General features: G+C 45.1%; 2 protein-coding genes across 3 annotated transcripts in view; both read right to left on the bottom strand.

Moving 5' to 3' along the window:
* LOC132575918 (solute carrier organic anion transporter family member 1A2-like) overlaps nucleotides 1–15,416 on the bottom strand; it is a 31,470-nt gene extending 16,054 nt beyond the window's left edge. Inside the window, exons 1-7 of the mRNA XM_060244601.1 lie at nucleotides 15,270–15,416; nucleotides 12,232–12,373; nucleotides 12,009–12,141; nucleotides 8,540–8,667; nucleotides 5,854–6,000; nucleotides 5,018–5,116; nucleotides 1,590–1,838 (exon numbers count right to left, since the gene is read on the bottom strand). Coding sequence (XP_060100584.1) covers nucleotides 1,590–1,838; nucleotides 5,018–5,116; nucleotides 5,854–6,000; nucleotides 8,540–8,667; nucleotides 12,009–12,141; nucleotides 12,232–12,373; nucleotides 15,270–15,386 — 1,015 coding nt within the window. The 5' untranslated portion in view covers nucleotides 15,387–15,416. The remainder of the gene's footprint in view (nucleotides 1–1,589; nucleotides 1,839–5,017; nucleotides 5,117–5,853; nucleotides 6,001–8,539; nucleotides 8,668–12,008; nucleotides 12,142–12,231; nucleotides 12,374–15,269) is intronic.
* The window catches only part of CALD1 (caldesmon 1), a 710,639-nt gene that overhangs the window by 135,097 nt on the left and 557,908 nt on the right, over nucleotides 1–17,634 (bottom strand). The window lies entirely within an intron of this gene.

The following is a 17,634-nucleotide window of genomic DNA, read 5'->3' as shown; positions in this document are numbered from 1 at the left end:
CATCACCAACATGACGGCATCACTTCTGGTACGCTCCTGAAATGATGTTGCCACATTGCTGGCGATGTAGCCTAGATCTCCCTCCTGTTCCTGGAAAGTCCCTCCACTAGCCAGCTGATTGGCCGCAGGGTGTAGGGCATGGGGATGGATTCCCCACCTCCAGCAGGGGGCTGGAAGCCCTAACCTGACCCTGTCAAGATGATGAGCTACATGTAAGGTTGCCACCTCAGGGTGATATTGGGGGTAGAATTAGGATTGCCAGGTCTCCTTGTTGGTCTGGCAGGGGGATTTGGATGACAGTCCAGGGATGGGTGGGGATGTTGTATAACATCACACAATGCACTGACATCACCCAGAAGTGACGTCATCGTGTTGGTGACACCAGGGAGCAATGTTCTAGTTTTTTGGCGAAACTTCATGATAAATTTACCCTCAAACCATAGAGTTTTGCCCAATGTCCCCTACAATGTCCCCATTGCAATCATGTCACTTCCAGGTGACATCATCACATTGGGGACGCCTTGTGGCAATGCCCCTGTTTAGGAACAGGGTTTCCCCCATTGGCCAGTTGATCTGTGGTGGGGAGAAGCCTGCAAAACTGGGACATCCCCTGCTTGGGCCTGGGGACAGGCAACCCTAGTGTAGAGCAGGGTTTGAAGAGGGCAGGTTACCTCATTGGGGTACAATGCCACAGAGTCCACCCTCCAAAGCAGTCGCTTTCTGTAGTGGAGCTGATCTCTGTAGTCTGGAGATCAATTGTAATAGGAGGCACTCTCTAGGCTCCATCTGGAGGTTGACAGTACTGTCTGGATGTTATGTTTCCACAATGAGACAAAAAAGAGCACCAGGGCCACTTTAAGCCAGGAAAATGAGTCGGGGGAAGGGAGTCTAAGCTTCCTATATCCTCAAGTAATGTTTCTGTTCCAAATTGGACCCATGTGTGCCTGGGAAATGTGGAACATCAGAATATGCCTCTCCCCCTGATCCAAGGACATCCCCAGAGAAAGTGTAACTTGTAGTTTGGCCAGGGGAGGAGGGGAGAGAGGAACTCAAAAATATAACAATTTTCAGTTGAACAATTTGTTGCATTCCTGTGTTCAACTTCTTCAATATGTTTTAAGATTAAAGAAGATGATCCAGTCCAAATTAAACCTTTTCAGTTTTAAATGGTTTTAATGGGAAAGGCCTGAGCAGGTGTTTAATTCACTAAAAAGAAAAAGCAACTAACTATTGCTGGCTTGTACCCTAATTTTTAATTGTTGAATTTCTGCCAGCTTCCTAACTGTGTGAAATTTGTATTCTCCCTCCAACATTTCCAGAACTCCAATTCAAGCAGAGAAGGAGAACCAGTAGGGTATAGTGGTTAAAGTGTTGGACAAGGAGCTGGAAAACCTAAGTTTGAATCCCCACTCTGATGTGGAAACTTGTGGGTGACATTGGGCAGCCACATAACCACAGGGTTATTGTGAGAATCAAACAGAGCACAGTAGAATGATGTAAGCAACTTTGGCTCCCCATTGAGAAGAAAACTGGAGTACAAGTAAAGTAAATAAAATCAATAAAACCAGAAGTCTGGGTCTGCACTCAACCTTTTACGGAGGACAAAACTTCCAGAGGCGACTGTACTGGTGCCTCCATTTTGCCCTGGCTGTCTTGGGTGATCGCATAGACATTGCTTGGCTTCTCCTTGTACTTTTTTTCTTCTCCTTCTTTTGGCAAAGATCGAGGCAGGAACCAGAAAGGCAAAGCAGCTACCACGCTGGCAGCTCCACAGATCAATAATCCCAGCCACCAGGCTCCGACCCAACGGATATCCCTCGAATTTATCGTCACTGTTTCTGGGGAAAGAAACAAGATAGGAAGTTTCTGTATTGTCCAAATGTTTTTTTCAGGGCTTTTTTTTGTAGCAGGAACTCCTTTGCATATTAAGCCACACACCCCTGATGTAGCCAATCCTCCAAGAGCTTACAAGGCTCTTCTTACAGGGCCTACTGTAAACTCTTGAAGGATTGGCTGCATTAGGGGGATATAGCCTAATATTCAAAGGAGCTCCCGTTACAAAAAAAAACAGCCCTGGTTTTTTTCCTAAATGCCTGCTGCAGAGTAAACAAAACCCACCTCCCAATCTGAGTGTTGACTTCAAGACTGCAATCCAGTTAAAAGGGCTATCCCTTAAAGAGAGTCCTGCCTTTCTTTCTTTCTTTTTAACAAAAATTTTTATTTTGCAATATATTGAAAAGTATTCAACTATCAAAGTCTAAAGCTGCTGTGCATTGAGCAGCCAAGAAGGTCTGAGCGCCTGCTCTGGCTACAACGCCACTGAGGATGTTCTCCGCAGCTGAGAACGAAACGTCTGGAAGGAAAACTTTCTCCAGTAGAACACGGCACTTGAGCCCGAAAGATTCTACAAACCCCAATAAATTTCATAGTCATTAAATCATCACTAAAAATTACTCAGATCTTAATCTTATCTTAAATCACATAAACTTACTATATGAACTCAACTTCTATATTTCACTACTAAAACAATACTCAGTAATCACAGTCCTTTTTCTCTTTTAAAGTTCAGGTAATATTATCAAAAACCACTAGATGGCTCTTCACCTTCCACTGTATCTCCACATAATTTTGGAATTTATTCCAATCTTCTTTAAATTCCTCCAAATTACAGTCTTTTAAGATTCTAGTAAGTTTGTCCATTTCACTCCAATTAAGAACCTTTAAGATCCAGTCACATTTGTGCATACAATGTCCTTGCAGCTGAAAGCAAGTACCACAACAATGTCCTGTCTCGCTTCGGAAAGCTTTCCATTTGTAATCCCACCAGAAAGACATCCGGTGCTTTCTTAATATTATATCCCAAGATTTTCAAAATCTCTTGTTGAATCATAAATCAAAATTGTTTTGCCCTTTTGCAAGTCCACCACACATGGTAGAAAGAACCTTCATGTTTTTTACATTTCCAACACCTATCTGAAGCTTGATTGTTCATTTTTGCTAGTTTTTTTAGGTGTCCTATACCACCTATCCAGCATTTTAAAACAGTTCTCTTTTATATTATAACACGTTGAAATTTTCATAGAGTTCTTCCATAGGTGTTCCCATGTCTCCATTTGTATTTCTTTGTTAAAGTTTATTGCCCATTTAATCATTTGAGGTTTTACAACCTCCTCTTCTGTAGACCATTTCAATAGCAACTTGTAAGTCCTTGAAATCAATTTTTCTTTTCACCCAGCAGCATTTTTTCCATTTCCGTTTTTTCATATCTTATGCCTGTACTTCTGATATCTTTTTCCACCAAACTTTTAATTTGAAGCAATTGAAACCAATCAAATTTTCCCTGCAATTCTTCAGCCGATTTCATTTCTACTTTACCTCCCTGAAATTTTAGCGTTGTTCATTTGATACATATTTCTCTTCTTGTGGACTTTGAGACAATTTTATAACTTCAGCCGGCACTATCCAAAGTGGTTTTCTCTCATCACCATATTTATTATATTTTTTCCATGTATTCAACAAGTTCCTCCTTATATAATGGTGCAAGAAAAAAACATCCGTCTTCTCTTTCCCATAATACAGATATGCATGCCAACCAAAAATATTTCCTTGACTATCTAAAGCCAGTAATTTTTTATTAATCAAAGTCATCCAATCCTTAATCCATACTGCATCATGAAAGAGAGTTCTGCCTTTCAAAGCCCTTTTAACAAAGCTGAAGTCAGTGGAATTAGACGGGTATTTTCACAGGGTAGCTATGTTGGTCTGCAGACGAACAGCTGAATTTGAGTCCAGCAGCATCTTAAGACTAATGGGGTGGCCAACCTCCAGGTGAGTCTAGGAAACTTCTCAGAATTACAGCTGATCTCCAGCTGACAGAGTTCAGTTCCCCTGGAGAAAATGGCTGCTTTGGAGGGTGGAATCTATGGCATAGTGTTGTCAGCTCTGGCTGGGAAATACATGGAGATTTGGGGGTGGAGTCTGGAGAGGATGGAGTTTGAGGAGGGGAGGGACCTCAGTAGGGTATAAATAGCCCACTCTCTAAGGCAGCCATTTACTCCGGGAAGGTCAATTGTAACTGTGGGAGATCTCCAGGTGTCACCTGGAGTTTGGCAAACCTATTATATCATACTGAGGTTCTTCCCCTATCCCAACCCAGGTTCCACTTCCAAAATCTCCAGGTATTTCCCAACCCAGAGACCAATAAGATTTTCAGGGTATGAGCTTTCAAGAGTTAGAGAAGGGTACAACTCTGTTAAGGAATGCACTGTTAGCTGTTGACGCAGAAGGTTTATACAATCCAGTTTAATTTACAAAAATCACCTGTGATATCACCAATCATCCTCAAAAGTTCCACCTCTTCTCTAGGGCTTTGAACTCATTTTCGTGATTCAGGCCTCATTCAAAATCAAGTGACTGTCAGCCAATCAGAACCCAAGGGACTCCACTGGGTTAGGGGGCGGAGACAGCTCCAATGTGATGACATTGTGTAGAAGTGATGTCATCACTTTGGGGACTGGTGCCTGTGCTCCAAACTGGGAATTCATGACTTGGATTGCAAGTGCACACTGCCTCCTGCTTCTTCCTCAAAGCATTTAAAGCAGGGGTCCCCAACCTCCAGACCACGGACAGGTACTGGTCAGCAGCCTGTTAGCAACCGGCCCGCAGCCCTGCCCCCTGTGGTGCTGCACAGCCTCACCCCCCCACCACTGTACCTCCTCCTCCCTCCGTTTTCACAAGTTTAAGGCTGGGGAAGGGACAGTGAAGAGCCTCCCCAGCTGTTTAAAGGACAACTCCCCTCCCCCCCGCAGATCAGCTGATTGGCAGGGGAAACCGTGGCAGCAGTGGCAACGACCGGCTAAGAAAGCAGCAGTGCCGCTGCCTCCTCCCCACTTCCTTCCCATGCGGAGGAAGGAAGTGGGGAGGAGGCAAGGGCAGCGCGGCTTTTTCAGCGGGAAGACAGAGCAGGAGAAAAGGAAAAGACTCACTTTTGATGTAAATATGCATTCTCATTCCTTACCAACATCTACTGTTCCAATGTCAACCCACATATTAGCACACAAGGCTCCAAGAAGAAATCCAAGAGTTGGTCCAAACAACCCCGTTGATCTCACAACTCCTGCAAAAGATGTTCAAACATAAACCTTATTTAGTCCCTCAGAGAAGATGGATGGAGAAGCTCCGTGGTTAGAATGACAGACTACAAATAGGGAGAGCTGGTATCCCTACAGTGCCATGAAAGACATTCTGTACTGAACTCTCCCTCAGGATTGCTTTAAAGATAAAGCATGGAGGAGTAAAAAACTAAGTACACTATTCTGAGAGGGAAAGCAGGATAAAAAATCAACAATATCAGCCAACATTGTACTTAAGGCAACTGTCAGGAGCTTGAGGGGTGGGGACAGGGGTGTGTGTGGTTTCACATGCACCACGACACCTCTCCTGGAAAACTAGGAAGTGATGTCATCTCACTCTAGGAATCATCAGAAACTCTATGGTAATACTACACCATTTCTGGTGATTCCCAAAACTACAAGATACCACATGTGATTAGAATGTAATTCCTCTTTAATTCTGCCTTTGAAACAATTCAGCAATCAAGCTTGAAACAAGTCAGCAATCTCGGAGGGGCACCTTGAAGAAGTGATGAAGAGTGGGATGGCCACTACGCTTGCTCGTGCTCACACACCCAAATGCATGCAGAGCACTATACTTGGTCTTTGTGCCTCCAGCAGCTAATCTCTATCATACAATCAGCTGCTGACAGTGTCCACAGCTTAGAAGGCTGTCTCCACCGCAGTTCTGAGATTCAAACCTTGATACAGGATTGGCTCAGCAAAAGCTCATTTATTTTACCTATATACAAAGCGGAGTTTTCTTCTCTGGCAAAATCATCGATGTATGAGAGGCCCAGAGGCATGATGGGTGCTTCGCCAATTCCACGTAAAATGTTCCCAAAGAGAACAAAGAGCCAGAGGTAGGAAGCTCTATGTTTTTCACACCCTGTGGGCGATAGAAGTTGCTTAGCTTAGAGAACAGATACACTGACAACATCAAAGTTATGGGGAGCAGAGGCTGAGATAGAAACAATAGTCTACTGCTAGAGATTGGGTCTGCTGTTTTAAGGGAGTGTGTGAACACTGCCCCAGTTCAAGGATGAAAAGTCAAGGAATGGGACATCTGTTTGGGCGTTTTTCAGGACTTCTTTTGTAGCAAGAACTCCTTTGCATATTAGGCCACATACCCCTGAAGCTTACAGTAGGCCCTATACTAAGAGTCCTGTAAGTTCCTGGAGGATTTGCTACATCAGTGGTGTGTGACCTAATACGAAAAGAAGTTCCTGCTACAAAAAAAAAAGCACTGGGCTTCTTAGATCTGCACAATCTGGTGTAGACACTAGTTTGGCTAGTGATCCAAGCACTGGTAGCACTGGGAAGGTTGAAATCCAGCTGCAAACCATCCTTTCTAAAGATCCACGGTTAGAGCATTGGACAAAGATCTGAGAGACCTAGGTTCGAATTCCCACTCTGTCCTGGAAGCTCACTAGTTGACTTTGGGCCAGATTCACCCTCTCAGCCTCACCTACCTAGCGGGTTGTTATTGTAAGGATAAGTTGGAGGAGGAGAAGAGAACAATGCTGAAAACTGTTTTGGTTTCCCATTGGCGAAAAAAGCAAGAGAAACATGTCAAAATAAACCTGACATATCAAGCCAGGCACAGGTTTTCATAGGGGCAAGAAACAGGGCCTTTTTTGTAGCAGAAACTCCTTTGCATATTATGCCATAGCCCCCTGATAGCCAATCCTCCAAGAGCTTACAGGGCTCTTCTTACAGGACCTACTGCAAGCTCCAGGAGGATTGGCTAAATCAGGAGTGTGTGGCCTAATATGCAAAGGAATTCCTGCTTAAAAAAAAAAGCCCTGGGCAATAGTATGCATGAGCAGCATTCTGCTCAATGTGTGGTTGCGTCACTTCCAGCTTTCCCCCACAAGTGATGGAGTGGTGCAGAAGACATCACAGAAGGAGGCTTGTCAGCCCTATGTGTTATATGGGCACTGTAAGTGGTGCAGCTGAACCATCCTCCAAGTAGTCTTCCTCCAGTCAAAGGAGCCTCTCTCCAATTTAAGGGGTTTTCCTCAAGAAACCAGCCACCTAAGCTCGAGGAAGGCATCCAACTTTGCTCAGTGGAGTGGAAGGATAGAGGTAGGTTCCACCCCACCAGCTTTAGAACCAGAGTGTGAGAATCAGTGAATGTGCTGCCCTGAAAAAGCTAAGTGCTTATTATCACAAAAGTGTTGGGTCCAGTTTAGGATGGCTGGATTGGTCAGGCAGCCGTCCCTACCTTCACTTACCAAAGTGCTCTTTCTGAGCTTCAGTGCAGCACTGTGGCCTGGTTTAATAGTTACCACACTATCTCACAAATTGCACAGAGAGCCTTTGCTTTAAGTTAAGAAACCAATACTGGTGGATTTATTTAAAGAAACATAACATATAACTGTAGCGGAGAGAAAGAGCGACTATCTATTCTAATTAACTAGGATGGCTTTGGATTGTAGTAGGCCATCTACTTAGTTCAGATTGGGAGAAGAGACACCATGCTATTCCTCCTGATGCATGCAGGAGGGGAAGAAGTAGGAAGAGGAGGAGAACAAGAAGAAGGACGGTCCCTGAGATTACGTTCTATTGCTTAGAGATGGTGAGTGAAAGCAGAATCGGACAGTAAGGAAACTGATACTGCCTAGCTATCTGTCTAGCTCTACGGTGTTTGTAGTCTTGGAGGCAGTGCCAGCTCTAGGGCGCCTGGTATCCCAGGCAAGCGCCCTGCCCGCCGCCCCTCTGCCACCCTCCTGCCCTCCCTCCACAGTGCTGCAACGCAGTGCCATGCTTCATTGCCCCCCCCCCCATCCGAGTGTGCCATGCTGCACTGCAGTTGGGCCCTACCGGCTTTGATGTGGGCAGCACACCATTTAATCCTTTGAAGCATGTGCAGGAAAAGGCTTCTTCCCCTTCCTTCCTTGAACCGGAAGTGAGGGGGAACGAAACCTTTTCCCGCGCGCGCTTCAAAAGATTAGATGTCACGCCGGCCGCATCAAAGCCGGTAGGGCCCAGCCTTGGCACACTCCTCTAATTGTGTCGAGGGAGGGAGGGCAGGCAAAGCGCAAGGGAAGGGAAGGGTGGGTGACGGTGGCAGGGGGGAGGCAGGCAAACTAGGCAGTTGTGGGCACCAGGAGGGGGAAGCCCAATTCTTCAGCCCCTCCTCCCAACGCCCTAGGCGACCGCCTAGTTTGCCTACTGGGCAAACCAGCTCTGCTTGGAGGGCTTAGCAAGAGACATTGCCAGCCTGTTCTTCTAACAAAAACCACACAATATGATAAGGAAGTCTCTTGAGCTTTGACCTCTAAAAACCTCAAGTGAGGGGCAGAATGTTAATCAAAGTCATCAAATTCTAATATGTTGCTTTACAATGGCATGCATGCAGAGAGGACATTGCCCCCTCCCTCACTGAGTTGCTGCAGCTTACTTAATGAAAAATTTTGGCTTACTGAGAAGAGTTGCATTTCCAGATGTTTCCATGTTCTCTTCAGCAGGGGGAGGAGGCGATGCAGGCAAGCAGGCCGCCATGCTTGTAGAAGAATTGCTCTCCAAAGTTGCAACGCTTTTGTAATTATAACTTTAAAACAAGCACAAACAACGTGCAGTTAAAAGGAAAGTTGTTTTTTTTTTAAGTACACTGCCACCACTTTTGGACTCAGTTTTGCTGAAAGAACCTTGCTGAGAGTGAAGAGACAGTCAATATTGCACCCACTTTCAAGGCATTAGAGTTATTGAGAGCCAGTTTGCTGTAGTGGTTAAGTGTGCGGACTCTTATCTGGGAGAACCGGGTTTGATTCCCCACTCCTTCACTTGCAGCTGCTGGAATGGCCTTGGGTCAGCTATAGCTCTCGTAGGAGTTGTCCTTGAAAGGGTGGCTTCTGGGAGAGCACTCTCAGCCCCACCCACCTCAAAAGGTGTCTGTTGTGGGGGAGGAAGATAAAGGAGATTGTAAACCGCTCTGAGACTCTGATTCAGAGAGAAGGGCGGGGTATAAATCCACAGTCATCTTATTATTATTACATACATATGACATCGATTTGTGTAATTGGGACCAAGAATTTTCCCCCCATGCAAATAGATCTGTGTTCCTTTGAACACATGAAGCTGCTTTACAACAAATCAATCCCCTGAGTCTACCAAGGTCATTAATGTCTGCTCAGACTGGCAGCAGCTCTCCAGGGTTTCAGGCAGAGAGAGGGTCTCACAGAACCTCTGGAGATATCAGGGACTGAACCTGGGAACTTCTCCACACCAAGCAAATGCTCTACCACTGTGTCACAGTATCGCCTCAAAGAGGAGACAACACACTGGAGTTGATCCAGGAAGTTTTTCTACATGAATTACCATTTAGAGCTTTATAAAAGACATTAATCTAATAAAAAATTAGCTTGGCGAGCTCTCCAGCTCTCGTAATGTCTTTCCTATCATTGGACCTGCTGTTTATTGTGTTTATTCTCTCATTCCACGCATGAATCTGCCTTATACTGAATCAGACGAGACCACTGCTCCATCGAAATCAGTATAGTCTACTCAGGCTGGCAGCAGCTCTCCAAGGTCTCAGGCAGAGGTCTTTCATGTCCCCTTTTATCTGATCCTTTTAACTGGAGATGCCGGGGATTGAACCTGGGACCTTCTGCATGCCAAGCAGATCTAGCCCCACTCCAGCACACTGACCCAAACAGCTGTTCCTCTGCACAGATCTCATGAATGATCTTTCCAGTGATCAGAAGAGCTGCAAGAATGAAGAGGAACATGGGAAAACTTCATTGTACCAGCATCAGGGGGTGTGGCCTAAAATGCAAATGAAATCCTGCTGGGCTTTTCTGTAAATAAGCCCTGTGTGAAACAATAGTGACATCAGGGGGTGTAGCCTAATATGCAAAGGAGTTCTTTCTGGGCTTTTTCTACAAAAAAAGCCCTGTTGGTCTCATTAGATCTTGGCTGCTAAGCATGGTAGGCCCTGCTTAGAACTAGGATGGGAGACCATCAAGGAAGTCCAGGGCTGCAAGGTAGAGGCAGGCAATGGGAAACCACCTCTGTTCATCTCTTGCCTCAAAAACTAGTCTACAGGGTTTGCCTTAAGTCAGCTGCAATTTGACAGCATTTTCCACTGTGATGGGCATGCCAGTAGGGTGCCAGAAATTATTGCCCATATGAGGCCTGTTGCCTGTTGTGCTTTTTTCGGTTTCTACGAAATAGGATGTTCTCTCTCTCTCTCTCTCTTTCTGGCTGGCATAAAAATAATAAAGACATACTGCTCTCTTCCTTGAGAGCATGGATGGACTGTATTTGCAAGGAGAGAGCCATCACTAATAGAATGAATACTCCTCGTGATGTAGATAAGAGGAAAGAGCTAAAAAAAAAGGTGTCTTGCCTAAGGACATCCAGTGGGGCTGAGGCTTAGATAGTGAAGGGAAAATTGTCCTTTAGTGTGACGAATGCACTTTTATAATGCTGCTTGCTCTGCTTACTTAGGAATGAACTCAGGTACCCCAAAAGCTGGCAGAATAGCTGGAAGTTTCAGAAGCAGTTTCAACTGGCTCAGCACAGCTTCTTAGCTGCTAGAGACCCCAAGAATATGGGGAAATATTCTTAGACAGTCACAGTATACTACTAGCTACTCCAGGGCTTTTTTGGTAGCAGGAACTCCTTTAAATATTAGGCCACACACCCCTGATGTAGCCAATCCTCCAAGAGCTTACAGGGCTCTTAGCACAGGGCCTACTGTAAACTCCAGGAGGACTGGCTACATTGGAGGGAGGGGCTGTCCTAATATGCAAAGGAGTTCCTGCTACAAAAAAGCCCTGAGCTACTCTGTCAAACTTCTGCAGATGATTGGATGTACTGAGTTGCCATGCTACATAAGTGTGGGAATGAAGGTGATGTAAAGATGTCATAAACAGGAATGTAAATGGAAGGTATTATGGAGAAAGAGCAAAATAGGGATTCCAGCCTCAAGGAGGGACTTGGGGATCTGCTTATCTCCAGACTTATAGGATGGACTGTGTGGAATCTTACTCCACTGAGGTCCCTGTCCTCCCCAGGCTCCATTCCGAAACCTTCAGGAGTTTCCCAGCTTGGATCTTGCAACCTTATCATCCACACAATCATCTCCTGACGGTGGCCAGGATAGACCTGGGAACCCTAAGCAAGAAGAAAGCTCTTGTAACTTTTGTAGTTAGGAAGAATTCTTTGGCCATGGCACAACGAATAAAGTTGTCATGTGACTATTGTCAGGGCTTTTTTCTTTTTTTAAAGCAGGAACATACAGGAATGCCGTTCCGGCTGGCTTGGCATTAGGGGTGTGTGGCCTAATATGCAAATAAGTTCCTGCTGGTTTTTTCCTACAAAAAATCCCTGTGTGGAACAATGGTGATGTTAGGGGTATGGCCTAATATGTAAATGGGTTTTTTCTACAAAAAAAGCCCTGACTATTGGGATAAGAATTCCTCATTTCAGATCAAAATATTTCAGTGTCAATAGCATCCCCCAATTCCCATATTTTCTTTTTTTCAATATTCAGGAATGGCTGGTCTCACAAGGAAGAAATAAAGAGTTTCCTTTGGACACAAATTTACAATGGTCACTAAAGTCACCCGTTACTGAGGACAGGGGCTTGGTCTCCTCCCAAAATGGTCCACTCCAGTCAAGACAAAGACAGGCCATGTAGAAAATCTTGACTTTTATTTCTTAAGGATACACCAAACAAGAAATACTTTCAGAACCAACCCCCCCCCACCACCACTTCAGCCTGCCAACTCCCAACTGCCAATTCTAACTGACATCTCCATTACCCGCAATGACATGTGGTTCCACCTTTAAAGAGGAAGAGGTCTATAAACAACCAAACAACACCACACTGTCCCTCATAATGGTAGATGTTTGACCAGCAATGGAAGAATAATCATTGACACTTACGGCCCCATTATGAAGTGAGGTGCCACTGAAGTGAACGCTCCAGTGGCCATGATGAGGCACCCGATCGCAATGACCTTTGGACGGTGAACTCTCGAGCCAAGGTAACTCACCAGGATCAGCACCATTAAGTTTCCTGCAGCATGAGAGAATGCCTAAGCAACGCTTGGGACACTGCCTTCAAACACACATTCTTTTTCTGCCCAGCCAAGGGAAATGCACGTACCAATCTCAAAGCTTCCGTCAATGAGGCCAACTGTGGATGAGGAAATTTCAAACCTCCTCTCAATCTGCGTTATCATGCTCTTCATGTAGCTTCCCGAGAATCCTTTGGCAAAGTAGGAAAATGCTAGAGCCCCAAGAAATATCTATGGAAATAAAAATGTGTAGAGCAGGCAGAGAGTTAGCAAAGGAACCAGGGTCACTAGGTATTTGGAAATTCTGGAACAACATCTCGGCCAGGGCTTTTTTTTTATAGCAGGAACTCATTTGCATATTAGGCCACACACCCCTGATGTAGCCAATCCCCCAAGAGCTTTACAGGGCTCTTAATACAGGGCCTACTGTAAACTCCTGGAGGATTGGTTACATCAGGGGTGTGTGGCCTAATATGCAAATGAGTTCCTGCTACAAATAAAAGCCCTGAGCAGCTAAGGCATACTTCAGAGGACACTCAGTTTGTGACTCAAGTCCCAGGATGGCAGCCTGTCCCCATCTGCATTTAGGGACACCAGTGTCCAGGTGGGACCTGGGGATCTCCTGGAATTACAGCTCATCTCCTGACTAGAGATCAGTTCACTTGGAGAAAATGGCTGCTTTGGAGAGTGGACTCTACGGCATTGTACCCTGCTGAAGTCTCTGTGCTCCCCAGGCTCCATCCACAGATCTCAGGAGTTCCCAGAGCCGGCACATCCATTAGGCAGCTGTAGGGGGAGGGTTCCAGTTTCAACCCTCTGACCCGCCCTCACCTCATTGCTGAGGGAAATAGTGAGTACGGGGGCAGTCTCCACGGGGCTTCCAGCCTCAGTGCGCATGTGCGCTGCTCATTTCTGAAGCACAGAAGCGAGGGGTGGAGTGACAGCAGTCGAGTGGCGCACATGCAAGCTGAGGCAAGGCACCCTGTGGCAGCGGCTGCCGTGCTCACCGTCACCAAGGTGAGGGGGAGAGGAGGACGGGTGGGGGTGGTGGAGCATCTTGCCGGGGGCACCAGCCTTGCACTTGCACCCTGGCACTGAGAGTTCCCCAAGCTGGATCTGTCTACCTTATGTGCCCCATCCCCTGTGGTGGCCGAGGGGACCTTGCAATCACATTTCTTAAAAGGGTCAGCCATAGGGAAGCATTTGGGAATGCTGTCAGGTTGTCCACCTAAAAATGCTTATTTACATTCCCCCTTTGGCACTGAGTCACTTCCCATTCAGATTGTTGGAAGCGAGGGACAAGATGCTGTCTCTTAGCCTCAGCTTCCAGAGGGAGAATTACAAAAAAGTCAGATAGACAGGCAAACAGTGGGTTTTCCTTCCTGTTTACTCTTCTACCTCTGTCCCTTTGATGTGTAGACTGATATTCTCAGGAAACTGCTTCCTTCCTTCCTGCTCACACTTCTCTCACACACACACAAAGAAGGAGCACATTGCTTTCTATCTTTGTCACCATGGATGCAGGCAGGGCTTTTCCCCCAAGGGGAATGTGGCAAACAGAGTTCTGGAACTTCTTCATGAAAACAACATTCTCAAAAAAAAAAAATTTTAAAGTCCATGAGGGAAACCTGTGTGCTTCTCCTTCACTTCCCTATTGAGAGGTCTGGCACTTCTTTTGCCAGAAAAAAAGTCCTGAATCCAGGACATCTGTGCATCTGCATTCACCATAGCTAGTTTAGTTAGATCCTATCTCTATCTCTCATTTATCGTATCTAGAACGGAGTTCACTAAATAAAGAACTCTGGTTTTTTTAGAAAAAAAACAACAACCCAAACACTGACAAGTGGCTCTGTGCAACCCTGTAACATTGGTAACACATACAGAACAAGAAGGCTTTTGTAGCAGGAACTCCTTTGTATATTAGGCCACACACCCCTGATGTAGCCAATCCTCCAAGAGCTTACAGGGCTCTTAGTACAGGGCCTACTGTAAGCTCCAGGAGGATTGGTTACATCAGTGGGGTGTGGCCTAATATGCAAAGGAACTCCTGCTACAAAAAAAGCCCTGCAGAACAAAGAATTCCTGCTGTGCATAGCCTGTTTGTGCGCTCTGCTAAATTGATATGCAGGCTCCTGGCTTACTATACCAGTAAATATCAGGTTCATGCCTGTTTAGCATTATTAATGCTGCAAATCTTGGGTGTTCTTGGTTCATGCACTTGGCCCAACTGGGCCTGGTTTACATAACAGCACTGATTTACAGCCACATCCCTCCCCGCATCTTTATTGCTATATATAGAACACCATTTGTGGACAGGCCACTTAACAAAGCAGAAATAGGTCCCCATCCTCAAGGAGTTTACATTTTAAAATAGACAATGGGGAAAACTAGAGGAGAGGTTAGGATTGTGTATGAATAAGGGTGCCAAAGTCCAGGTGGGGCCTGGAGATCTCCCCCAAATTACAACTGATTGCCAGACCACTAAGATCAGTTCCCTTGCAGAAAGTGGCTGCTTTAGAGGGCAGACTCTGTGGCAGGGCTTTTTTTTTTTGTAGCAGGAACTCCTTTGCATAGTAGGCCACATCTCCCTGATGTAGCCAAATCCTCCAAGAGCTTACAGTGCTCTTCGTACAGGGCCTACTATAAGCTCCAGGGGGATTGGCTACATCAGGGGTGTGTGGCCTAATATGCAAAGGAGCTCTTGCTACAAAAAAAGCCCTGCTCTATGTCACTATACTCAGGATCATCCATCCCCAAATGTCTTGGAATTTCCCAGCCCGGAGCAAGCAACCCTAGTTTCAAATGCGTAGAAGAAGAAGAATTGCAGAATTATACCCCACCCTTCTCTCTGAATCAGAGAGAGTGGTTTACAATCTCCTTTATCTTCTCCCCCCACAACAGACACCCTGTGAGGTGGGCAGGGCTAAGAGGGCTCTCACAGCAGCTGCCCTTTTCAAGGACAACCTCTGCGATTGCTATAGCTAACCCAAGGCCATTCCAGCAGGTGCAAGTGAAGGAGTGGGGAATCAAACCCTGTTCTCCCAGATAAGAGTCCACGCACTTAACCACCACACCAAACTGGCTCTCTGTATCATCTCATTACGTTTGTCACTTATGCTGTTTCTACCTTAAGCTTCGAAATAGAGAGAGAGAACCTCTTCATAGTATGCAGCCCATGGCTTTTGTCCAAAAATGGTGGATTAGCATTGTCCTTTGCTTGCTCTGGAGCTGATTTCCCATCCATGGTACTGATCTTCCTTCTTAGGACCACAGAGATTTCTGCTGGGGGAAGAAAATGGAAGTTTAAAAAAAAAATTCAAAAGACTTTTATTGAAAAACAGCTCAAATCATACATCTAAAATATACAGCATTAGGAATAGATCAAACCAAAATATACAGAAATGGGAAGTAAAATATTTTCTTTTGTAAGGTAAGTGATGGCAGGAAACCAAGGTACCACCACCTTTTCCTCAAATGTCTGAGGAGAAGATTGTGAAGAAGAATATGCCAAATTGGTTAAAATAAAATAGTCCCATATTTTGTCCTTCCAGTTGTTCAGAGATGGAGGATGTTTGTCTTTCCACTTTGAAGCAAGTTCTGGTTTTGCAATTGATAACAAAATGGAGATAATATCTTTTTTTTTCTATTTTCAACAACATAACCATGCCAACAATCAAGCAGAATCACTGCCAGATCAACAGGTATGCTAACATCTAACATTTGGTTCAACGCAAAGATAACTTGTTGCCAATATTGTAAAATAAAAGGACAAGACCGCTAGTAATGCAAGTACGAAGTTAGTTTTGACTCCATAACTTTGGCCACATCCTCAGCTGCTTCAGTTTAGGATGCAAAATGTGGAGGTAGAAAGTGCAACCCAGTCACAGCTGACTTATGGCGACCCTGTAGGGGGCTCAGCCCAAGAGACATTTACAGGTGGTTGTGCCAATACCTGCCACCGCATCACAACCCTGGTTTTCCTTGGAAGTCTCCCATCCAAATACTAACCAAGGCCAACCCTGCTTAGCTTCCAAGATCAGGCTAGCCCTGAGCTATCCAGGTCAGGTCAGGACGTAAAATGGGGTGGGGTGGGGGGACAAAAAGGTAAAGGAGTCAAACTACAAAATGGTCATGTGTAGGGCTCTTTTGCAGAAAAAGCCCACGGGAACTCATTTGCGTATTAGGCCACACCCCCTAACACCAAGCCAACTGGAACTGCGTTCCTGTGCGCTCTTGCTAAAAAAAAAGCCCTGGTCATGTGATTGCTCCAGCTTATGAACGGATACTTTTTAAAAACAGCTTGTGGGTCTATAAAGAGGGAAACACACACGTTTATTTGGAAACACACACACATTTATTCAGATTATTATTCGTTATTCACCAGGCAGCCAGTTAAAGTAAGCAGTGAATCAAGTATGGCTACGTTTTCTTAGTATGAAATGAATCATTTGGAAATCCCCACCCACTCTGGATGGATATAATTCTCTTTGACTGGTAGTTGTTTTACACATCTCTCCACCACCACCACCACCCCTTTGGTACTTGTAACTTGAAGTGTAAATATAGCTGATATGGATGGAGATTTCATGCATCTGGAAAACTAAACTCGAACACACAAAAATCTAACGCTGAAATAAATCTTGTTCATTTTTAAAGTTCCATCGAATTTCTGTTGGGTTTTGCTGCAATAGACTAACCCAGCTACCCTTCTGGAAATCATAACAACACTAACCGTTGATATACTTTCCCTTTTCTAAATAGATTGCATACAGTATCTCACTAAAGTCTACAGTGCCTCTGTAGGGAAGACCAGGACCGATTTCCCACTCACCCTACGCTGCTCTGACATTCCTCTTTTCAGCGCGTGTCTTTCCCGTTTCCCACTATCTGCCCCAGGGCTTTGGCAAAGATCGGCGTTCTTGCACGGCAAAGAGAAACTGGTTTTTAGCGGTTTCTCTTTGCCATGCAAAAATGCCGGCACAAGCTGAAGCCCCAGTGCAGATAGTGGGAGATCGGAAGGCTGCCGCGCTGAAAAGAGGAACATCAGAGCAGTGTAGGGTGAGTGCGAAATCGGTCCAGTTATATGATTTCCTATAATGCAGAAGGAAGAGAGAGCAGATTAGGAGATAATGATTACTCTAAGATCCATATATTACTCTTTACAAAATCCACATGGCTTCAGTCAACTCTTATCTCTTTTATGGCCCTGCAAGGCAGATGGAGGAAACAGAGGAGTCACACTGTCCTCACATAAAGAGGAGTCTATTTTCCCTATTGTTTGCACTAGCTGATAAGGAAATTACCTGCCATACCAGAGCTAAAAGAGTAATACTTTCATAAGAGATAAGGACTCAGAGATATACAGAGATCAAATACAGTTTTTTTGTTTTTTAAAAAAGTTTAAATAATAGAATCACAGAGTTGGAAGGGTCCATAGAGGCCATCTAGTCCAACCCCCTGCTTAATGCAGGATCAGCCTAGAGCATCCCAGA

This window comes from Heteronotia binoei, chromosome 8 (assembly GCF_032191835.1).
Source record: "Heteronotia binoei isolate CCM8104 ecotype False Entrance Well chromosome 8, APGP_CSIRO_Hbin_v1, whole genome shotgun sequence".
Classification (NCBI taxonomy): domain Eukaryota; kingdom Metazoa; phylum Chordata; class Lepidosauria; order Squamata; family Gekkonidae; genus Heteronotia; species Heteronotia binoei.
The sequence above is the reverse complement of the archived record's forward strand: the minus strand, read 5'-3'. Positions and strand labels throughout refer to the sequence as shown.